The sequence below is a fragment of the Panthera pardus genome, unplaced genomic scaffold (assembly GCF_024362965.1).
Source record: "Panthera pardus isolate Hobbes unplaced genomic scaffold, ASM2436296v1 HiC_scaffold_4, whole genome shotgun sequence".
NCBI classification, from domain to species: domain Eukaryota; kingdom Metazoa; phylum Chordata; class Mammalia; order Carnivora; family Felidae; genus Panthera; species Panthera pardus.
The window spans coordinates 11,168,553-11,191,786 of NW_026526969.1; the positions used below are offsets into that span (position 1 = coordinate 11,168,553).

At 48.4% G+C, this 23,234-nt stretch overlaps 3 protein-coding genes across 7 annotated transcripts in view; 2 read left to right on the plus strand and 1 right to left on the minus strand.

The window, feature by feature from the left end:
* The first annotated feature begins 99 nt into the window (after positions 1–99).
* On the plus strand, positions 100–7,868 carry AIMP2 (aminoacyl tRNA synthetase complex interacting multifunctional protein 2). Of its 2 annotated transcripts, none has more exons than XM_019422587.2 (4): positions 100–349; positions 3,810–4,016; positions 6,294–6,525; positions 7,350–7,868. In XM_019422587.2, exons 1-4 carry the CDS (start codon positions 215–217, stop codon positions 7,736–7,738), a joined length of 963 nt encoding a protein of 320 aa, XP_019278132.1. In that variant the 5' UTR covers positions 100–214; the 3' UTR covers positions 7,739–7,868. The 2 variants fall into 2 exon arrangements, with proteins under 2 accessions (XP_019278132.1, XP_019278133.1); XM_019422588.2 differs by having other exon boundaries at positions 100–229.
* EIF2AK1 (eukaryotic translation initiation factor 2 alpha kinase 1) overlaps positions 7,865–23,234 on the minus strand; it is a 31,883-nt gene continuing 16,513 nt past the window's right edge. For all 3 annotated transcript variants that reach the window (XM_019422582.2, XM_019422584.2, XM_019422583.2), the window contains 5 exons: positions 20,138–20,238; positions 14,085–14,199; positions 13,535–13,617; positions 12,223–12,456; positions 7,865–8,901 (listed from right to left, as the gene is read on the minus strand). In XM_019422582.2, coding sequence (XP_019278127.1) covers positions 8,731–8,901; positions 12,223–12,456; positions 13,535–13,617; positions 14,085–14,199; positions 20,138–20,238 — 704 coding nt within the window. In that variant the 3' untranslated portion in view covers positions 7,865–8,730. The remainder of the gene's footprint in view (positions 8,902–12,222; positions 12,457–13,534; positions 13,618–14,084; positions 14,200–20,137; positions 20,239–23,234) is intronic.
* ANKRD61 (ankyrin repeat domain 61) lies at positions 15,556–19,591 on the plus strand. Of its 2 annotated transcripts, none has more exons than XM_019422586.2 (3): positions 15,556–15,826; positions 16,766–16,863; positions 18,482–19,591. In XM_019422586.2, the coding sequence occupies exons 1-3, from the start codon at positions 15,611–15,613 to the stop codon at positions 19,425–19,427; spliced, it is 1,260 nt and encodes a 419-aa protein (XP_019278131.2). In that variant the 5' UTR covers positions 15,556–15,610; the 3' UTR covers positions 19,428–19,591. The 2 variants fall into 2 exon arrangements, with proteins under 2 accessions (XP_019278131.2, XP_053750160.1); XM_053894185.1 differs by having other exon boundaries at positions 16,769–16,863.

The following is a 23,234-nucleotide window of genomic DNA, read 5'->3' on the forward strand; positions in this document are numbered from 1 at the left end:
CGACGATTCCCACACCTCCTTCTTGCTGATTGGTTGTGTAAAAGGTCGAGGCCGTGACGTAAGAGGGCGCGGGCCAATTAGACCATACGGACTGCGCTTTCCCGAAAGGCCGCAGCCGGATCGGAAAGGACGTGGCCGCAGTCTGTCGTCGTCTCGGACGGTTTCTCAGCGTTCGTGTCCCTCATCTGCCACTTTCCGTCCTTTGGTTCCCACGATGCCGATGTACCAGGTAAAGCCCTATCACGAGGGCAGCGCATCTCTCCGTGTAGAGCTTCCCACCTGCATGTACCGGCTCCCCAACGTGCACGGCAGAACCGGCAGTCCAGCGCCGGACTCAGGCCACGTGCAGGTAGGAGCGCGCGTCCCTCCCCGCCCCCACCCTCCTGTGCGTACGTTTTCCACCCTGTTGCAGTGCGCAAGCGCGAAGTCACATCCTCGGGTCTTCCGCCCAGTGCGCAGGCGCCTTGGCCGGGTCAGTCGGGGGTGAGGGGCTAAGGGTCGGGTCGCCTCCGGCTGGAGCCCTGAGATCCGACAAGCTGCAGTGGGGAGTGGTGGAGGCCCGGCTTCACGCTCCCGCCACTTGTCTGTACCTGCTTTTGTCTATTAAAAGCTCTAATCCTCTTGTATCTCTTTTTCCCGCTTATGGCTACTTAAGGTTTTTTGATACCAAATTTTGGCCACAGCAAAGTGAGGAGCACGTAGATGTTAATTTTGAGGAATCCTTAGGCGAACCCCGGTGTCCCCGCCACCCTGGTTAACGTTGTCAGCGCCCCCAGGGCCCGACTTCCGCGGTCCCTGCGCCCTAAGCCTGCGTCCCCAAGCCGCCGCGTCGCTGTCGTGCCGCCTCCCGCAGGCTTGCCTCGGGATCGCGGGCAGCGGGTCCGCAGCGGCCGCTGTCGCGCGCGAGCAGGCCTGGGGTGTGCGTGCTCGCCCTGGGACTGGACCGCCTGCACCTGCACCGGGTGCAACGCCTCCCTAAGCGGCGTGTGCGCCCCGGCGGTGGGCCCGGAGCTCCTGGCGCTGGCACCCTCCCCAGCGCGGGCGGGTGGACCGCGGGAGCCTGGTGTCCTTTCGGTTCGGGTTTTCCAAATTTCTGGATCAGTGGAGCGCCCTTCTTTTCCTGAGGGCTGGCCATTCTAGTGGTCTCTTTTCCAAAGCCTCTGCCCAAGCCTTTCGTGTTTTTTGTTTTGTTTTTTTATGGGCCGCAGATACACTTCTTAGGTTTCCGACAGGAGACACCTTCCCTCCATTCTGACTGAAGATGAGTGAACAGGTAACTTTTGTTCTCCCGGGGAGAGTTATCCTTCAGTTTGTTTTAATAGCCTTCTGCCTAGATTGGAAGGCGGGTGGTTAGGTCAGCTGGAAAATGGTGACACAGTTGTCTCACTAGGGAGCTAGGACAGAAATAGCACCATGATCCAATGCCCGTCACCGGACACAGGACAGTCGCAGGGAATTAAAAACAAAACCCAGACCCAGAGTTGGGAGTGCCACTGTCTCATGTGAGACCAAGTCTTTTTTTTTTTTTTCTTCTTGGTGTGCTGCTTAACTTCCTTGGACTTTTAACTGTGAACCTCTAACTTAGAAGCCAGCCAGCCCCACTTCTTAAACTCAGGACAACAGTGTAGACAGAGAATTAGAAATCAAGCATCTCCAAGGTAAACGGGAGCAACACAAAGAATAAACTGCTTCTAAAATACATCTAAAATAAAACGGATAAACACGACATGCCGAGTCACAGGCTAATCCGAGCGGGAAAACAAGCCACGGGCCAGCAAAACGGCACAGGTAAAGCAGATTGTGAGCACTTCCTCATTCCTCACCCCAGGAGGCATGAAATCAAGCTGAGTAGGGCTCCCAGTCAGTCTTCAGACCATCTTCGGTGTGTTGACTTGACTGGCGCGGTGAACACAATAGGTGCTTCTCTGCCCTGGCTCGTCAGGGACACCCTGCTGCCATGTGTAGAAAGGAGCACGATTGTGCACACACAGTGCACCAATAAGGCTGATTAAAAGAAACTGGGAGAGCACTCGAGGACTATCGTTGAAGAACACAAGGACGTTACACAGGAGTTGCCGTGCCTGTCACACACCTTGAATTCAGACTTCTTTCTAATCAGCCCCTAATTATTTAATTGGCACACTGAAGTCTTTGTTCTTCTTTGCTCCACCCGCAAGCCAATTTTCTTACGTTTCTTTGCTGTTGGAGCTTAAACCAGAGTGGCAGGCTAGGGGAGGCGAGAAAGTGCAGATTAAGGTCTAGGAGAAGAGAGAGGAGTGTTGCAGATAGAGGGAACAGAATAAATAAGAGCCCTGTGGTAGGTGGGGACATGGTGTGTTTTAGGGACCCGAAGGGCAGCATACGTAGAGCATAGCTCCAGGGGGAGCGATATGTGAGAAGTACCCAGAGGACAAGTCAGACAGGCTGGCTGGCTTGCTTGCTTTCTCGGTCTCTTTCTTTCTTAATGTTTATTTTTGAGAGAGAGGGACAGAGGTTCCAAAGTGGGCTCTTCACTGATGGCAGTAAGCCTGATGCAGGTCTCGAACTCATGAAGCGTGAGACCATGACCTGAGCTGGAGTCGGACGCTCAACCGACTGACCCACCGAGGTGCTCCAATGCAGGCTATTTCTTAAGGGCTTTGTTTTTTAGGCAAAGAGCCTAAGAGGTTAACATGGAGGTGGGGTGACAGGATCAACATTTGTTTTAATCTCTCTGCCATCTTAGGGACGGATTGGAAGGGTGACCCCAGTGGGAGCAAGGTGACCAGTGGAAGCAGGCTAGGTGAAAAGTGGTGTCTTCAACTTGGGCAGTGACAGCTGAGGAAAGCCTAGAAGCCAATGGACTCCAGGAAATGGACCTCACCTGGGGATGAACTAGATCTGTGCGAGAGCAGTGTTATGAGTGGCCGTGTGAGGAAGAAAAGTTCCTGAGAACATCAGGCTTACCAGCACACAAAATACAGTGCATCGTGAGTGCACGTTTACAGTCACGTCAAGGTCACTGCCGTATTGACTATTCTTTCTAGTTGCGAGCATTTTCTTCTTGCTTAACATACTCTTCTCTCAGCTCAAAATGGATTATCCGTTATGAGAGCTCGTGAATCTGGAAATAGGTTGTACGATGTGACTTTATTGAGAGGGTTGTTAGTGCTTTTTAAAGTAAGCCTATAGAGGTTTGAGATTTATTCCTCAGTGAATGTTATTGGTTACTCACTGTGTAGCAGTGACTATACCAGGCAAGAAGAATGCAAAGATTCAGTGAGTAAAGGATGTTAGTGTGAAAAAGTTCTGGATGACTCTAAGAGAGTGCCAGCATTGCCTTAAGAACGATGTGGGGAATAGATCATCTGACAACATGGACATACCTTTCCAAGCCAATGACACTTTGTGGTGAGCCTGCTTCTGCCCCATTTTCTCTCCTATTTGTATAAATTTCTCAGTTACATTCTCATTGCCCCCCCCCCCATCTTTTTCTGTTTGTGGAAGCAAAGTATCTTGAACTAATTTGATACTGAGAATAAAGAAATAAGATTTATGTTCATCCATCATTCTCCTGTTCTTAAATTACCTGAAATAGTCCTACAATTTCAGAATGGCTTTCAGTCACATTCTTTATTTGTTTTGAAGCATTTGTGGATCGGTTTGCAGGACCTATTGGAAAATGAGATGATTCTGCTACTTCATTTTAATTCTTTTCAGAGGTGGGGGGGTATTAATGAATTCATGGAACTCAGCAGAAGACAAAGGATCAAATGTAAATGCTGCTGTGACGTTAGAGGAGATGAACGTGTTGATGTTGGTTTGTTTAGGAAGAGTCCGACCCATCTCTTCAAGCCCTTGAGTCCCGCCAAGATGATATTTTAAAACGTCTCTATGAATTGAAAGCTGCGGTTGACGGCCTCTCGAAGATGATTCAGACACCAGACGCAGACGTGGACGTAACCAACATAATCCAAGCTGACGAGCCCGCTGCTTTCTCGACCAGCGCGTTGGACTTAAACTCAGTGCTTGGAAAGGTAAGTTCACCTGGAGAGCTAAAGAACATCAGCATGCTCGGCTGCTGTGAGTGCCAGAAAGTTGTGCTCGTGTGATTCAAGCTTTGGCTTTCCAGTTCTCAGAGGTGGGTACAAGGAGCATGTTCTTTTTTTTTCTCCCCTCAATGATTGTGCCTGTGCACAAAACAAGATTCGTGAGCTATGAGCAAAGCCAGAGCAAGCACTAAAGCTGCTTGACTTCTCAGACCCGGTGGAGAAGAGCTGGGAACATCCTTAGGCAAGGAAAGGAGTCCGGTCACAGCTCCCACCATTCCATGCCACGTGTGACGCAGGCCGGAGGTGGGTGTCATTCACGGCCTCCGAGCCTGGAGAAACAGACCTTAGGTCACCTGAGCATTTCTCCGGTTCACGTAAGTCCATCCTGACCCTGACAGCAGCCTGGACTTCAGAGTGTCGGCTGCCCAGCCCCTGTCTCACATGTCAAGTGTCTTTTGTTACATTCAGTTTGCGGTCTTAGAATTAAGTTGCGTGCACCGCCTTTAGTGATCAGTCTGCAGGATTTAGCTAGCTTAGGTGACAGTCTGATATGCAGAGGAAGAATCTCATTTCAAAGTGGTGTTTATTGAGGGCACAAAAAGGGTGTCCCAAGAACCTCTGCTAATCCCGTCCTCTGGAATCGGTGATCGACGTGGAGCTCTCGGGGAAGCGTGAACACGTGGAGGTGTGGTCGCAGCGTGTCCCGGTAACTCAGGACCTCTGCGCGCGGGTTCTTTCCTCATCCGGTATGTCTGCCTGCACTGAGCACCCAGAGACCCAGCCAGGCTCCTCAGGGAGCCAGTCGGGTCGATGAGTGGGCGATCACACACAGCTGTGCCAGTGCGTCAGGGTGCTGGGAAGGCTTCCCAGGGCACATGGTGCGTAAGATGAATTTTGTTAGCTCAGAAGGCACAGCGTCAAGTGATGCTGTTCAGAGAATTGCAGCGCATTCGTCGTAGGTTGATGTGACAGGCTTCGGTCAGGAGGGGCAAGACTCTTGGCCAGATTGTGGCAGGCTGCGTACAGAAAGCCGAGGAACTTGGCCTCCAGAGTGTTATAAGAGTTCATTCATTATAACATGGGCCTCCTAGGTGGTTCAGTCTGTTGAGTGTGCAGCTTTTGAGTTTGGCTCAGGTTAGGATCCCAGGGTCGTGGGATCGAGCCCTGCATTTGGCTCTGTGCTTTTTGGATCCTGCTTAAGAATCTCTCTCTCTCTCCCTCTGCCCCGCTTGTGCCCACTCTCTCTAAAATAAAAAAGGAGGGAGGGGCGTCTGGGTGGCTCAGTTGCTTAAGCTTCTGACCCTTGATTTCGGCTCAGCTCACGATCTCACGATCATGAAATCGAGCCCCATTTAGGGCTCCAAGGCACTGGGTGTGGAGCCTGCTTGGGATTCCCTCTCCCTCTCTCTGCCCCTCCTGCACACATGTGCCCATTCTCTCTCTCTCAAAAAGAAAATTAAAACGAATGCATAAAGTCTGCATCTAAAAGAGCAGTACATTTTAGCATCTCATAGCGCTTCAGCTGACACCTAGTTTTCTAGATTTTGCCCACTTGCCATCACCAAGGACATTTGGAACCGTGCCCTTTTTCAGGGGACTTGCTATTGACACGTAACTCACACACAAATTGACATAGAAACTGTCCTGTCAGGTGGTCTGGTGTTGGAAAGATTCAGTAAATGGAGTAATTGTGTGTGTGTGTGTGGGGGGGGGGGGGGTGGTTCTCAATAACTTAGGAACAAATAGTAGTGCCATTATTTTTTTTACCTGTATTTATTTTGAGAGCACGCCCACAGGCAGGGCAGGGGCAGAGAGAGGGAGAGAGGGAATCCCAAGCAGGCTCTGCACAGTCAGTGCAGAGCCTGATGTGGGACTCAGTCCCACCAACTGCAGGATCACAACCTGAGCCAAAATCATGAGCCACGTGCTCAACCAACGGAGCCACCCTGCTGCCCCAGTGGTGTCATTCTTCACGTGTTGTTTTCCTGATTTCACGGTGTCGAGGGCCAGCAGCGCAGAGGTGAAGGGGCTGCAGTCGGCTCCCATCCCTGCTCCACTTCTTACTGAGCTGTGGGCCTGGCGGGTCATCTGCCCCCCAGAACTAGCTTCCTCAGCTGTGAGATGGGGTGAGAGCAGGACCTTCTTCATGGGCGTCGAGGACCCAGTTAAATAACCCTGGTCAGGCCCTAAGAACGGCACCTGGTACAATTATATACAGTCAAGTTGCTGTTAACGTTCCTCATGTTTGGGTTTCTCCCACAGGATTACGGGGCGCTGAAAGACATCGTGATCAACGCAAACCCTGCCTCCCCTCCCCTGTCCCTGCTCGTGCTGCACAGGCTCCTGTGTGACCACTACAGGGTCCTGTCCACTGTTCACACGCACTCTGCAGTTAAGAGTGTGCCAGAAAACCTCCTCAAGTGCTTTGGCGACCAGACCAAAAAACAGCCCCGTCACGAGTATCAGCTGGGTTTTACTCTAATTTGGAAGAATGGTAAGCAGAGGGCCCTGGGCTGGGCTCACGCGCCCTGGACTGAGCCGTGCACCGTGCCTTTCCTAAGGGGCCAGGACCGTGACTTGCTATCAGGTCAAATTCTCTCAAAGTCTAGAAAGCATGTCAGGTAGTTCTAGAAAAGGAGCACAGATGAACCTTGAGGCAAAGATGTTCTCCTTCTTCTAGGAAGGTTAGCTCTCTGACAGCCATTTTAGGGAGGATCCTGTCTGATCAGCTAGAGCAGGAGAGAAAGGGCAGTCTTGGCCACCTTGACCTCCCATTTCCAGACGTATTACAGGGACATCAATCAGTGTTATCTTTTCAAATAGCCTGGAAAGGGTGGCAGGCTGTCCTTTCTTCGCTGTCCCTCTGATGTATGCCTCTCCTAGTTACGTTTATATGGTAGGGGAGTGAGCACCGTTCATCCAGAACCCCCCCCGCCGCCTCAGCAACCCATAAGGAGCCCTCGTGAAGGTAGACGGAGCTCCCAGCATGGCACGTGGGACTCCTGGTGACCAGTCCTCATCCTGCAAATTGTTAGGCACAGGGGTTGGAGTAGATGGTCTGAGGGCCTTTCTAGCTTGAAAACCATCATAATCAAATACCAGAAACGCTTACTCTTTAACAGAGTTTACGTTCTCTACCCATCCGGTTTAAACTCTCTTGAAAAATGCACTTTTTGGAGACAGGCTAAAATCGTGATCTTGAAACCCCTTTCCCTTGCCACCAGTTCACAACTGGGAAATCCCCTTCCCCATCGTTCAGGCGCTTCCTTCTGAAGGCTCCTCTCATGGCCATTATGTGGTGTGCTTTTCTCCCTTCAGTGCCGAAGACACAGATGAAGTTCAGCGTCCAAACGATGTGTCCCATCGAAGGAGAAGGGAACATCGCCCGGTTTCTGTTCTCTCTGTTTGGCCAGAAGCAGAATGCTGTGAATTTAACCCTCATAGATAGCTGGGTAGATATAGCGGTTTTTCAGCTAAAAGAGGGAAGCAGTAAAGAAAAAGCCGCTGTGTTCCGCTCCATGAACTCCGCTCTTGGCAAGAGCCCCTGGCTGGTTGGGAATGAACTCACTGTGGCAGATGTGGTGCTGTGGTCCGTGCTCCAGCAGACGGGAGGCGGCAGCATGACAGTGCCGGCCAACGTGCAGAAGTGGATGAGGGCGTGTGAGAACCTGGCCCCCTTCAACACCGCGCTCAAGCTCCTTCAGTGAATTTCGGTACCTGTAAAAGGCTGACTTCATGAATGGTGCTGTTTCCTGCCTGTTGGGGGTAAAGGACTTGTACTAAAATCAAAGTCTGCTTAGCTCAGTTGTCTAGAATGAATAAAGGTATCATAATTTATGGTTTTCCTTTTATTTAAAACTCAGCAACATTGTGTGCAATATACCAGGATGGCTGCAGGCTACGTGGCAGACATTTCTGAGATGCAGTGCACATATCCCATGGCTGCCTTTGGGGAACATAGGTTGGCCGGGAGCCGGCCCTGTGGGAGCAAAGGAGCGCCCGGTAGGAACAGGGCGGGGAGGAGAACAGGAACACATACCCCAGAGCTACCGTGAGATCATTCAGATCATTTGGGGGAAGAGGCACAAAGCTCAAGAAGGGCGTGGTTCTGGAAGGATGCCGAGCTGAAGGTGAAGGGAACAGAAAGGCTGGATGATGCACACTGTGCTGCTAAGAAGCTGAAGTTGTGTCTCAGAGGCAGCAGACAGCCAGCAGGAGCTTCTGAGCCAGGGAGTGATCTGCGCAGACGTCTTCCTGGTAATTAACTGGCAACAATGGCACGGAAGGGGGAGGAAGACCGGCAGTGATCAAGTCCGGCGAGCGTGCAGGCCTGGGCGTGGGCAGTGATGGGATAGGCACAAACCCAGATCTGTGCAGAATGTTCCAGAGGAGGGCTTGGTGGTCGACAGGCAGAGCTCAAAGGAGAACAAATTGAGCCTGGTGTCTAAATCTCTACTTTCAGAGACTGGAGAGACCGTGATATTAAAAATTAGGAACTCCTAGACAAGGACAAGGGCAAGAAAATAGGTTTAGAGAAGGCTTCAGTCCAGAATGCTGGCTTGTGGAAGAATGCCTTAAGGGAAAGCAGTTTGGGGGAACTTCTACAACTTTAATAAGTCTTGTACAGGTTCACTAAGTACAAGTATACCATCTATACCCTAATAAAGACTAAAAATTTACATTCCAGTTGACTGAAGGATTAGAAGTCCAAGTTCACATTTACAGAGCCTGATGAAGGCGAGACGGGCACACTCCCGTCCTTTGTGTCGTCCTTAGCCCTTCTGTCCTGAGAAAGGAGACTCAGCTGCTTCTTCAGTTCTTCAATTTCTTTTTCTTGCTCTACTATTTTCATCTGTAGAGTGAGGTTAACCTGTAAGAAGAACATTTTAAGCTCCATTAAAACGGCTTCCTCCATTTTAAACATCCAGGCATTCCTCCCTCCGCATGCTTCCGGTGGGCCTGAATTCCAGTTACCGCGGCTAGGGAAGCAGCGCCAGGCACCCAGCAACGTGTTCGAGGGGGAGGTTCCCACTGTTGCACAACCGCAACTGTCAGCACCTCAGTCCACGATGTACGACCAGGGGCCAACCGTCACTCTGTCAGTGCTTGGTCACTGCGTCAGTACTGCCAATGTGTGTGGTTGTGCTGCCCACTCGTCCCCAGTGACAAACCCATGAGACAGTTTTTAAAAATGAATAACTGGGTCCCCTGGTGGCTCAGCTGGTTAAGCATCCGACTTCAGCTCGTGTCATGATCTCACAGTTCATGGGTTCTGGTCCCGCTTCAGGCTCTGTGCTGACAGCTCCGAGCCTGGAACCTGCTTTAGATTCTGTGTCTCCCCCCCCCCCCTGCCCTTCCCCCACTTGCAGTCTGTCTCTCTCTCAAAAATAAACATTAAAAAAAATTAAGATCTTTTTTAAATAAATAAATAACTGAAATAAAATGAATAACCGAAAACGGAACCAGCCAACCAAGACAGAAGTGCCCCAAGCTAATGAGAAGCGATGATGCTGGAGGGGAAACCATATCACACCTAAACGATGTTCGAGAAGAAACAGCTGACTGTGGGGCTGCTGCTCCTGCCGCCACCAGACAGATGGGATGCGCAGCCCCAGGGCCCAGGAAGATGACTTAACATAAATGAGGAAAAGGACAAAGATGTCCCAGAGAAAGTAACAGCAAAATTCATGTTGAAAAACCCTTGGGAGATATTTCACAACACTGGAAGTGCAAAGGATAAAATGTTGGGAGCCGATCCAAACTTAGAAAGGAGTGTACAGTTAGGGGTACCTGGGTGGCTCAGTTGGTTAAGCGTCCGACTTCAGCTCAGGTCATGATCTCACGGTCTGTGAGTTCAAGCCCTGAATCGGGCTCTATGCTCACAGCTCACAGCTCAGAGCCTGCTTCGGAATCTGTGTCTCCCTCTCTCTCTGCCCCTGCCCCCCCTCGTGCTCTGTCTCTCTCAAAAATAAATATAAAAAAAATTTTTTTAAATACATACATGTTAAAGAAAAAAACCAAAAAGAATATACAAGGCACCAAGGCATAGAAAAGACGTTCATTCTGTATCCTAAATTCTACTTAGGAGATGGAAGCAGGCGCTGTTCACGCCACTCCTGAACACTTTCTTAATCACAGTGCACTAAATACTAGTTTTACAACTGGCTTCGTTTCCATGTACATCTGAAACTGACAAGTCTTAATGTTTTGAGAAACATTTTTATTTAAAAACAATTTTTTACTATTTTTGAGAAAGAGTGAGTGAGAGAACATGAGCAGGGGAGGGACAGAAAGAGGGAGACACAGAATTTGAAGCAGGCTCCAGGCTCCGAGCTGTCAGCACAGAGCCTGATGCGGGGCTCAAACTTACCACGAGATCATGACCTGAGCCAAATCAGATGCTTAACAGACTGAGCCATGTGGGCACCTCTCTGAGAAACATTTTTTTTTTTTTTTTTTTTTTTTTGAGACAGAGAGAGACAGAGCATGAACGGGGGAGGGTCACAGAGAGAGGGAGACACAGAATCCGAAACAGGCTCCAGGCTCTGAGCTGTCAGCACAGAGCCTGACGCGGGGCTTGAACTCACAGACCGCGAGATCGTGACCTGAGCCGAAGTCGGAGGCTTAACCGACTGAGCCACGTGGGCGCCCCTCTGAGAAACATTTTTAAAGGTCACGGGACAACTGTAACTTCCCATTGACTACTAACATCCATTTGCATGGTTTGAGCTCAGCATGGTCATTTTTAGTCTGTATGACCACGCAAAGCAATGACTGCCTGTATGTACAAATTTTATCTCTATAGGCATGTGTAGGCTATATTATAAAGAATTCCAGGCTCCGAGCTGTCAACACAGAGCCCGATGTGGGGCTCAAACCCACGAACTGTGAGATCATGACCCGAGCTGAAGGTAGACGCTTAACTGACTGAGCCACCCAGGCACCCCATCTAATATCTGACTTAAATGGGAGGGGGAGATAAATTTAAGAACCACATCTGCTATTTTCAAAGACGGCAAAGTACTACACCCACCTGTTTATCATTCCAGCCAGTGAAATTCATGGTTTTACTTGAAAATTAGTAAGCCTTAAATAGGAAACAGATCCACCAAACAGATCGCACAAATAGTTCCCAGACTAGGGTGCATCAGAGCCACTTCAGGTGTGTGTTAAGCACAGACCGCTGCTCCCTCGCCCTCCCCGGGACTTCTCTCAGACTAGGTCAGGGCACCAGAGAGGGCCTGAGAATTCTAGCAGGTTCCTGAGGATTTTATGCTGCTTGCCTGGAGACTGCACCGTGAGGACCAGAGCAGTGAATGCAATACTGCGCCAGCACAGGGTGTGCGACTCACTCGGGGTGTCCTGTTAAACGCACATTCTGACTCGGCACGTCTGGGGTGGAGCCCAAGACCCTGTGCATTCTCACCAGCCCTCTCCCACACCTGGAGGAGCAAAGCGCTAGAGGATCTGCGAACGTATCTTTGAATCAAGCTTTCGTTAAACCTCAGAAAGTTTCTAGAGACACAGAACGGATGTTTCCCCGGTACACGCAGACCAGAGACGGTGCTTGGCTCTGTAACATGTCTGGAAGGAGGAAAGGAAGGGGGGTGTCCTGGGGCGATCACAGGACCGAGAACCAGACACACACCTGCATGCGGAAGGATCGTAGACGGGCTAAGGCGGTCTCCGCCACCGTCCCTCCACCTCCCCCCACGAATTCCTGCTTTCACCCTTTGCCAGGTGCTCCTGTTTACTAGTAGGTGTGTTATAATCATTTAGAAAAGGTTATACATCATGGTTGGAAAGAAAAAGAAAGGCTTTTGACTTAGCAAGATGGGGCTAAAAAGCACAGCCTACAATTACATGTTTATGGTAGACGGTCGGCAGCGGTCACCTCACTTCCTGGACTATGAAAAGTGTGTTACTGGGAACTCCGGGAAGGAGTTTAAATGTCTGGCTCCCACAAACCTTATTCTAAGCTCAACTGTTCCTCGTGAAATCAGATTCACAATTCAAATTCTATTTTAAGCTTCATATTTTCCCCAGTATTAAAAATCTATATACAAGGGGCACCTGGCTGGCTCAGTCAGTGGAGCGCGTGACTCTTCATCTTGGGGTTGTGAGTTTGAGTCCCACGTTGGGCAGAGTTTGCTTTAAAAAAAAAGAATGAAGAAAATACATATATACATACGTTTGCAGAATTTTGGAAAAGTTCGCTTTCCAGCAGCTGAACAGCAGACGGTCTCTGAGATGCGTTCTTTCTAGTTAAGAGCTGGATATACTTGGCTTGTACAGGACACCTCTTACTGAGGGATTCAGGTATCTGACCAGTTCTTAAACCTGTTAAAACTTGCACTCGCTCCATTTCTGTTCCAAATGGCTGAAAGAGCTCCAGCAGGATCACACCCAAGCTATACATATCTGACTGGAGAAAGCGGAGGAAAGGGAATTTAGTGGTGAAACACACAGGGAGAGGGTACCCTTTCCTTTGTAAGGAAGGATGGTTCACAGACCTCACGAGGAAGGAAACCTAGTGGGCGGACTCACCCCTCACAGCGGCACGTGTCTGCCACCTGCAGCAAGGGCCCTGGGTGAGAGGTGACTGGTACTGTCACAATCCCTGTCTCTTCAACAGCAAAAAGGGGCATCCACGGGCACAAAGGATGGACAGCCGGGCGAGGGGCAGGGTAACCCCCAGCACCCACAGTCACTCCCATACTACCACTTCCCTGCAAATCCAGGCTTGGAGCAGCCAGAGCGAGAGGTGTGAGCCCACAAGGGCTGGTCCCAGCTACCGCGGTCACAGTGTCCCTGCGGCCTGCTCCGGTGGTGCCCCCTCTGCCTCCAGACATAGTTAAGCATTCTGGGGAAGTTCAACAAGCTGCAGAAAATGTGTTACTTTGCCTGAAAGAGTTTTTCTAGAGAAAAGTCTTTGCCAGATAGGATTTTAGGAACAGCCATGGTTTTTTCTGACAGTTCATTCCTAGTCACTAAAAAGCTGAATGATTCATCAAAAGAAAGAAAATCTATTAGGCTGTTATTCTGAGAAATGGATTTACTTTGACATTCCTTCAAGGAACAAAACGGACTAAAACTCTTCAGTATCTTCATTCCACTTCAAAGGGAATCAAGAACCACAGTTCCCTGTAGCGTTATTTAGCATTTTTTTGAGAAAACAGAAGAAAGGCAGGCTAAAACAGGCTTCTATGAATTCTAGCATCCTGAGGTTAACAGTGACCTTCTAAAGGGAAGGCTCATTTCAAAAATAATTTATGACACCCACGGATTTATAAGCGGTTAAAGTAGCCTAAAAATCAGTGCTGTCAGACTCTGCTGAAAAGCTAGGTTTCCTGTTCCGGCAGTCTGATGTAACAGACAAGGTACCCTGCTCAGTTATCTCCCCAGTTCCTCTGCACGAGAGCAGCCATCGCATTTATCTGTGCTTCTGCTACTTATGACCACAGACTCCGTCTAACAAAAGGGAGAAAGGCAGCGAATACTACCTTGGCATCATACTCGGATCCTTCCAACTGCTCAGGGGAGGCGTACAGACAGGTACCCACTCTGGAAGTGTGCGTGGGCATTCCTACGATTGGAAAAGCCAGACATTTAAACACTGCAGAGTTCACACTGTCTACACTAAAGAACACGGACTCGGAGCAGGGCACTGTAGCCCCCGAAAGGAACGATGGTTGCTTTTTGTTTTTATCTTACTTTCGCTATTATATTAAGTCTTTGTGATTCTCTTTAAGCACAGGGGCACCTGGGTGGCTCAGGCGGTTAAGTGTCCGACTTCGGCTCAGGTCATGATCTCGCGGTTCGTGGGCTCAAGCCCCGCGTCGGGCTCTGTGCTGACAGCTCGGAGCCTCGGAGCCTGCTTTGGATTCTGTGTCTCCTCCTCTCTCTGCCCCTCCCCCACCTGCACTGTATGTCTCTAACATTTGTAAAAATTTAAGAAAATATATCCACAAGTTCAATCATGCCTCTTTTTTCCTTAATGCCAAAAAAAAAAAAAAAGATAGAAAGGAAAGAACACAACCAAAATAAACTTACCCTTCCCATCTCTATCGATCCAGTCTGTGCTCTTCTGTATGATGTCCGTGCAGGCCAGACCAAAGTCGCCTATTTTTACTTGCTGGTCAGGGCCATGAAGAAAAATATTTCTAGGCTGTAAACAAACAGAACAATTCCTTGTTGTTCTTAAACAAATTGTAAAAATGCATAGACATTAAGAGTTTTCAACTCAGGAGCAAGGAGCCCCTCAAAAATGAAAAATTAGAGCAGTGGTTCTAAAACTCAAGTGCACATTAGAATCACCAAGGAGCTTTAAAAAAAAATCCCAATATCCAAGCCATTCCACAGACCAATAAAATTAGAATTCTTGGGGGTGCACGCAGCAGCAGCATTATTTGAAGTTCTCCATGTTGGGGTGCCTTGGTGGCTCAGTTAGTTAAGTGTCCAGCTCTTGATTTCAGCTCAGGTCATGATCTCACGGTTCATGAGTTCGAGCCCTGCATTGGGCTCCAGGCTGGCAGCATAGAGCCTGCTTGGGATTCGCTCTCTCTCTGCCCCTGCCCCCGCCCCACACTCTCTCAAAATAAATAAACAAAAAAATAGTAATAGAAGTCCCCATGTTACTCCAAGTTTGAGAACCACTAACACAGAGCACACTTCGTTCACAACTGGTCAGCCGAGCGTCAGAATTCCCTGAGAAGCTTTTAAAAACTATCATCTTCTCCAACAAGCCAAAGACTGATTTTCTTTTTAAGTTTATTTTTTTATTTTGAGAGAGAGAGAGAGAGAGCAAGAGCAAGCAGGGGAGGGGCAGAGAGAGAAAGAGAGAGAACGAATCCCAAGCAGACTCCGTGCTGTCAGCACAGAGCCCCGTGCAGGGCTCGAACCCACAGACCGCAAGATCATGACCTGAGCCGAAGTCGGACGCTCGACCAATTGAGCCACCCAGGCGCCCCAGATTTCTTTTTTTAATGAGAACATTTTGATATTTGTAAAAAGCTCCTGGATGAGCTTTTTCTGTTAGCCAGGGCTGCGACTGTGAAGGGACGCATTCAGCTCTATTTAAGCAACCGGTGCAGACCCAAAACTTCTCCCAATGGAACTAGTCCTGTGCCGGCACAGACCTGCGCCCACACTGAGGGGAGGATGCTCTCGACTCAAAACAAAAAACGTATTTAGGTTAAAAGTTGGCTTTTCTTACTTTAAATGTAATAATTTTACTTTTTTATTTGCACCTATAAATTCCTCTGTTTTAGCTTTGTTCTTTCTTTTTAACTATCGCCAAATGGAGAATAACACAGAAATGATCTCCTGCACACGATGATAATTTGGCTATGTTTTTGTGACTGAAAAAAGTCCCCAAAGCATGTTCCTATCTGCCACTGTATGACCTAACAACAAAGCTTTAAAAAGTTGAGCCTGATAGAAAAGTGAACCTTGATTACAGATACAAGCCTTCACAGTTCTAGAATGGAACTGAAGGGGTCATAATGAGACTAAAACTGACCAATTCTGTCACAAGTGTCCCCTGAACTTCCAAGTCCCTACTCTTTGAAGTTTTGCTCATGGGAAACGTAACCAAGAGAGGCAGCAGGGAGCTGGTGGCCGACGGGGCCAAGCCCCTGGAGGAAGGCCCAGCCGCGGCCCTCCACATCAGACTCTACGAGGCCATCATGAGGGAGGACTGTGCGGCCATCCGGGTGCTCCTGAGAAGCCACCCCGTCAACCAGCCCATGACCATTCTGGCCAACTCCACCAGCTACCGACTCCTTCTGAACCAGGTCCCCCCACCCCCACCCCCCCCGCCCGCTTTCTGCTCAGCCACCTGTAGGGAAAAGACACGCTGCTCCGAAGGCCCACCACCTAATTCGCGCGGGCTCCTCGAGGCCCCCCCACACCCGCAGCCCCACGGGTCACCCCCAGCGCACCGCATGGCCAGAGCAGGCCCTTCTAAGTCGACGTGCCACCCCCCCCTCTAGTTACCACACGCACACGGACACGCGAAAAGACTAGAATGCATTTGGTTGGCACAACGCTGATGCCATCCTCTCAGATATGGTGATGACAGCTGTGTGAAGGGATTACTTTTCCCCTTTTTACATATGCTTTATCATTTTCTACATTTTTATACAATCACCTTTATAGTTATTTTTTCAAAAAGTCACCCTCTCCCTTACCCCACCTTCTTCCCTCATCCTGCTGTCACACTGTGAAGCCACTGATTACATACATATGCATTTTAAGAACCGGCATAAACAGCTAGACGAGTCACAGGACACACGCCACGTTCTCTCTGAGACCCCGGAAATGTGGGTGTCACTCCTGAGACTATAACTCTGGCAAAGTAGGAAAAAACACAAAACCGTACTTGTCAATCACCCTGCAGGTTAATTTAAGGACTAAGTGACTTAGTAGCAATTACCGTTAACTTTCCCCTGTGAGCTCCCCACAAGAATCAACTTCCAAAGCTTTCAGTAAGTGATTTCTGTTGCCTTGGTAAATCTGCATTTATGTAAAACACAGGTTTTATAATAAGAAACTCACTGGTTTGGGGTCCTTTAAAACAGTCAAAAGGAAGGAAAATTTCCATGCACATACCAGAAAAAATACCGAACTGAGATACTAAACACACGTATTTCCTCCAAAACAGCAGGCTGACACAATGGCCACTTCTCCCTGCACAGGGCTCCTTGTAACGTATTTCGGTTTCTCTCCCGAAGCAGACGCAGTCCATCATCCCCATTCATCTGGCTGCCAAACACCGCAAGGCACAAAGTTTGCTCTGTTTGCTAGAACATGGCGCTGACCCCGAAGTAAGGTAACTGGACAGGGATCACTTCTAAGTGAGGAGACGCATGACTTGGGTTACCCTTCCCGGTCACGTCCGGACTCACCCATCCTTCGGTGTCACGGACTACAAAATCCTTAGGTCTTGAATGAGCCCGTTTCCTTACTGTCTAGATGAGAGCCTCTGAAAAACTGGCCGAAACGCAGGAATGCACACCAGGCAGCCCACTGAAAGCGTCCTGAGAATTAAGCGCTCAGCAATGATGCTGTGGAAAATGCGTTAAGTCCTGGTCGCAGCCCTCAAGGAGTTTAACACCCTAAGCTAGGGTGAAAAATAAGTAAACAGAAACACACAACGGATTTTCTTTTTATCACCCACCCCTAGAAAGTACGCTTCACAAAACAGAAGCCTGTGTGGCTCCCCAACCCGTCTTCACCACCTAGACCAATGCCAGGCACTAAGTGCCCGATAAATACTGCCTAGTGAAGCAACACCTTCTTGGCCCCGTAACATTACAACAAAGTAAAGCCCCAAATCCTCACCATGTTCCACAAGAGCCCCTCAACCTGTGTGGCTCCCCGCTCACTCCTGCACACCCCTGGCCAGCTCTGCAGACCCTCGCACTGTCCTTCCACGACTGGACGTCACCAACGCGCCCCCTCCTCCACAGTGGCCCCTCGGTGCACCCTTTCCGACCCTTCCACCGCAGGCCGCCCCCGTGGGCCCTCATAACTCTTAGAACTCTCCCCACGGGTAATTCTGGCCTAGCTACTGAAACGCCTTTCGTGCCAGACTGTCAGGCCTGCAAGGGCAGAGACTGTTTTACCCTATCCCTCCCTAGCCTGGGGCCTTACGCTACATAAATACACGCAAACCGAAAGTCATTTCCAAATCTCAGCAGAGCGGTCAGCTATTCGTAATAAGCCTTCCCTTTTCTCTGCCAAATAAAGCAAGTTGGGAGGCCACCCGGAGAGACCTCAGCAGAGGGGCGCACGGGGGCCGCTGTAAAACCCTGGCTGCTCCTGAGTTGGCGCAGGGAGTGAAGACCAACTGGTTTCACTAACTGGGGGCTGTGGGTCTCCAGATTCGACTCTGTCTTCTGTTCCACCTACCCACATGCGGGGAGCAGATGCAGGGCCACGAAGAGCCACGTCGGCGGGGGTTCTGGCCCGGTTCGGCTCAGCTCTGCATTAAGACCAGGTCACACCCAGGCCCACGGAACTCTCCCGCGCGGCTGCTAAACCACAGCACCGTGTGAGGTGCTGGGGCACAGGATTAACCAACATACAGCCTCGGAGAGGCCAGTCCCAGCAGGGGTAACAAAACTGAAACTGCTGTAGGAAGCTAGGCCCCTCCAATGTTGTGACGCGCAGCACCCTGTCCCCCCCAAAATGCCGTGATACCCCGAGGACTAAACGGCCATGCAGATTTCCAAACACTTCTTCCAAGTAGTTGAGGAGAGTTACTTCAAACAGACATTCCCTTCTTGAAAACTAATTCTTCGTGTAGATACAATGTAGGTATTCATGGATATAGCATAGACATTCGTTGACACAGCATAGATATTCGTGGATACAGTGTAGATACTTGTGGATATAGCGCAGACATTCGTGGGTACAGTATAATCTGTGATGAATAACTATTTTAGGGACACAAGAGGCCTTACCACACTTCACCTGATGCTGCTGCACTGGCCGATCATTTCTACCACGTGGACAAAACCGGGGAACAGAATACAAAGGATCCTGACAGACATTCAGAACGATGCCGTAACATGTCTCCGCATTTTGTGCGAACACGGAGCCCAAGTCAACGCTCGGGTAGACAACAGCAACAAACACTCCCCCCTCCACCTGGCCATAACCTACGGGACCTATCCAGTGCTCTCCATTTTAGCCCAAAATGGTGCCCACATCAATGCCGTTAATGAATCCAGCATGACGCCCCTTCACACGGCTGCAGACATGCTCAACGAGGAGATGATGGAAACACTCATTGCCTGCGGAGCAGATGTTAACTGCGTCATCTCCTCCACTGGGAACACGGCCCTGAAGCTGGCGGTGTGCACGGCGTCGAGCAAAGCAGGCCGAACGCTGGCCGCGGGCGTGAACTGCATCCGTTTGCTGCTAATTCACGGAGCCCAAGTGAACGCCCGGGACCACGAAGGTCAAACGGCTATCCATGAGGCGTGTTTTGGAGGCAGAGAGGCAATTATCAATCTCTTGCTCGAATTTGAAGCAAATGTCAACCTATTAACAAGAAACGGGGAGTCTCCCATCTACATGTACCTGCAGCGCGGTTCCAACGTAAGGGACACGGAGCTTCTGGCCAGGCTACTTCATCGCTCTTATCCTTTGAGACTGACCAATAACCACGGAATTCTACCTGCGGGAATCATGCTGCCAGAATTCCACCTCTTAAGGGAAACCCTCATAAAGCTATCTCAAAGACCCTTATCCCTACAGGACATCTGCAAAAGGAACCTCAGGAATATTTACGGTGAGAAGTACAAAGGGCACTTGAAGCGACTTCTCCCCGCGAAGATGTGGCATTCTGTATATGGCTTTCATGACTTAGCTTACCTCCTGAAATAGCACCCCCAAGTGGCACAGGCCATGGAATTTCAGTAACTCACTGCACGGTTTCTGGCTAAGACACATACCCGGGCAACACTGAACCCATCAGCTTGCACATCCCGGATGTACAAACCATTTGGTTCCTAAACTTTTTTCAAAAAATAAAATGATCTGCACGTTAACTTTTTTGTTCCCAAATACTCTTTTAAATACATTTTCCACAATTTAACTTTTTGTTCAAAAATAAGCCACTTAAAACTCTTCTGCCAAAGAGGTAAACGTGTTCTTTCTTGATAGCCTGTTGTGATTAAATATCAGGATAAGCATAGATTTTTTTAAACAGCAGAAAAAAATTGGCCATATTAAATTCCCTTGAAGATACACAATTATAGAAACAGATTTTACCGCTAAGGCTGCAATAATCTATGAGGATTTTTGTCCGCATTAAATACATTTAATGTCCTCAATTATATTAGTACTCCGCACACTTACTACCTGGAAAACCAGTACTAATCCTCCAGGGAGAATTTTCGAGTGCCCAAAGATCACTGCCTTTAAATTCAATCTAAAGTTCGGAACCTATAGGATGATGATTTACATAAAAATAATGATAATCCTCTAGATAAATGAAAGAGGATACATAATTCCATCTAATTCAAAGAACCAATGCCACGTCCTCCCTGATACGAAATTACTGCTGCTTTCAACGACTCAGCCTCTCCACTTACCTTCAGATCTCTGTGTACAATTCCCATGTTGTGTATGTAAAACACACCTTCCACCACTTCTTGAAAAATTTTTGTTGCAACACTGGCCATAACATAGGGACCTTCAAGTAAAAGAGGAAGTTTTATTTCTCTAATTGTCTTCTAACTCATTACATTAACATCTCAATGTTACATAGTTCTAAATACATTAAACACATTAACATCGTTCAGATTTTCAACAAAATGGAATTCCATTCAACAAATGGAATTTCAACATTCCAAAACGGTTAGAAATTAGACAAGAAGGGCTCCTCAGGTGGCTAAGAAACCCACAAACCAGCACCCTAGTGAATAGAATTGGTGTCACTAATTTCACTCAAGAGCCCCTGTATTAATTACCTCGCAAACCATTCTTCAGGCATCAGGTGGCTAGATTAAATTAGGTTTAAATCTTCTTCGACCCCTGACATCCCTCACAGCTAATAAATTTGGTGTCCTAAACCCACTGCGGATTAGAGACACTGTTACAAATAATGGAATAAAAAACAGATACATTAGGCTAGCTTGAGGAGTGAGCTTCCATTATGTGGACATTTGCAATGCTGCAGTTTCCAAAGTTGACTAACACATGAAAAATGAAGTATAGGGAAAAGTAAATAATTTAATTCATCTATTACCATGAGATGTAACACCTAACTTTAGAGGGCGGGAAAGTTCTGTAGGACTAAAACAGAAATTGATAAGGACAAAAATCCTGGAGTTTTCCAGCTAAGCTATTTTGGTGAATATCGTAACGAGAACTTAATAGCTTTTCTCTTGTCAGCCACTGTAAACCTTAAACAGACTGCTTACTTTCAAGCACCACACGAGACAGGCTCCCTTCTCCTGGATGAGCCTCCGTCGTTACGCAGCTCACCTACCCCACGCTCCCCTTTTGCACCAGCTAGCATGTACCTCAGGAAGCTCAAGTCCTTAGCCCAGTGCTTGAGAAGACAGAAAACTGTGTGCGTGGGTGTGTGTGTGGGTGTGTGCTCAAGGGTACCACTCACAAGCACCTCTACTACCAGCGCCCCTCACACCGAGGCCGCGACCCCCTGTCCACAGGGATGAAGGAGGGCTTTGGGGCTTTCACAGCCTTTCGGAACAACTACCTTCCTTGGGTCTGTCGGTAAGAGGTGCCCATCTCAGGCCCCAGCTAGAGGGTTCGGTGCCGCACACGGGCCCGATCCAGGGAGAACACTTTCCGTTCCCTCAGCACCGCACCCTTCACACCGACTGCTTCACTCCTCAAACCCGATCACATGGGCCGATCCACATTTCACAGGGGAGGAAACAGGCAGAGAACAGCCCCCTGACTTGACCCAAGCCTTATGGCCAGTGAGTGCTAGAGGCAGGATACATACCGGGGTCTATCACTTCTGGACTGTTGGGAATGGCTCCTGTAAAACTACACGCGACAGGAAGGAATGCACACGGTGCCGGAGTACTACAAAGTAAAACCTTTGTATTTTTAAGTATTTTTAGAAGAAAAATATGTATCGTGCTAGCTAGCTATATCATACACGGTCTTGCCCTGTTTTCATTGTCCTGGATGGTGTAAATCGGAGACATCCCATACATCATGAGGGACTCATTACTTATTTTCCAAACGGAAGTTGAAAGCTCAACAACTCCATACAAACTTTAATAAGCCATTCTTCTTGTAGAAACATCTGTGTATAGCACCACGATGCCTGTGCAGCAACGGATACAACCCAACAGGGCACTGAAAACACCCTGCCTACTCCTTGCCACGACTGAACTGAGAAAAGCGTGCCAGGTTCTGATTACGTGGTAAACCAAAGAAGGGGCGAACGTCGAGGAAATGTTTGAGGGAGGCATTATGTTTCTGCCTTCACTGGAAGCTAATCTAAGATTCTGGGTGGGTTAAATGACCTATATTTTAGACCAAATAAAGGGTGACAGTGTCATCCAGAGTGAACAGCAAATGATTAATACTCGGTATTTAGCTGAGGCTTTACTTAAAACCCGGTCTCTTGCGTCCCCAATTTTGGTAACGGAATACACATTAGAATCGACAAGAGAATTTTCAAATAAATACCAAAGGCCAAACCCTATCCCAATACCAATTATGTAAAAATTACTGTGTGGTCTCAGACAACAGCCTTTTTAAAAAAACAGACTTCACTTGTCAAAACAATGTTAGATCTACAGAGAAATGGAGATGATAGTATGGCTCCCACTCAGCCCACACCCAGTTTCCCTTTAATAACACCTACATTAGTATGGTACATTTGTCACAATAATGCACAAATACTGATACAAGCCCACAAACTATTCAGACTTCCTTAGTTCTTACTGAATGTCCCTTCTCTGTTCTAGGACTCCGTCCAGGACACCATATTACATTTAGTTGTCATGTCTCACGAGGCTCCTCGGGTCTGTGACAGTTCCTTAGACTTTTCCTATTTATGACGACCATGACAGTTTTGAGAAGTACTGGTCAGACACTTCGTAGAACATGCTCAGACAGAGATTTGTCTGATGTTTTCTTACAACTAGATGGCATTATGGGTTTTGGGGAGAAAGACTCCAGACACACAATGCCCCTCTCATCACCCCTTCTCAAGGGCACACACTATGAATAGGAGTTTTCACTGCAGATGCTGACCTTGAACACCAGCCAAAGTCATGTTGGTCGGCTTACTCCACCTTAAAGTTATTCTTTCTCATCAACGACACCTTTTTGAAAGCTCCCTAGGTGATTCTAATGTGCGGCACAAGTTGAGAACCAGTGTGATGGTAATTTTAGAAATTACTAGCCTGACAGAGTATTTCTAGAGGATATCTAACTACAGAGGAAGGAAGGGGATCTGGATCTTCAGAGAGACAAACTTTTCACCCCCTACCCTTCTGTAAGGATTTCTTTAAGGGTGTAATTTTGCAAGAGTATCACAGTGTCATGTTCCAAAAAATAACACAAATATTTAAATTTCCTTGCAAAGATTCTAAAAGACCTTTTCTGCCCAAAAGCATTAACCTGAATTCTAGCGTATTACTGCTTAGGTATCAAGAAACCACATCTCTCTTTTTATAGACCTCCATTCTTAAAAAATGT

Excerpts from the sequence above, each read along its gene's own strand:
- AIMP2 (XM_019422587.2), top strand. The coding sequence starts at position 215 with ATGCCGATGTACCAGGTAAAGCCCTATCACGAGGGCAGCGCATCTCTC. Across the intron at positions 350-3,809 it reads CGGACTCAGGCCACGTGCAG|GAAGAGTCCGACCCATCTCT; the intron begins GTAGGAGCGCGC and ends TGGTTTGTTTAG. Across the intron at positions 6,526-7,349 it reads TACTCTAATTTGGAAGAATG|TGCCGAAGACACAGATGAAG; the intron begins GTAAGCAGAGGG and ends TTCTCCCTTCAG.
- ANKRD61 (XM_019422586.2), top strand. The coding sequence starts at position 15,611 with ATGGGAAACGTAACCAAGAGAGGCAGCAGGGAGCTGGTGGCCGACGGG. Across the intron at positions 15,827-16,765 it reads ACCGACTCCTTCTGAACCAG|CAGACGCAGTCCATCATCCC; the intron begins GTCCCCCCACCC and ends TCTCTCCCGAAG. Across the intron at positions 16,864-18,481 it reads GGCGCTGACCCCGAAGTAAG|GGACACAAGAGGCCTTACCA; the intron begins GTAACTGGACAG and ends TAACTATTTTAG.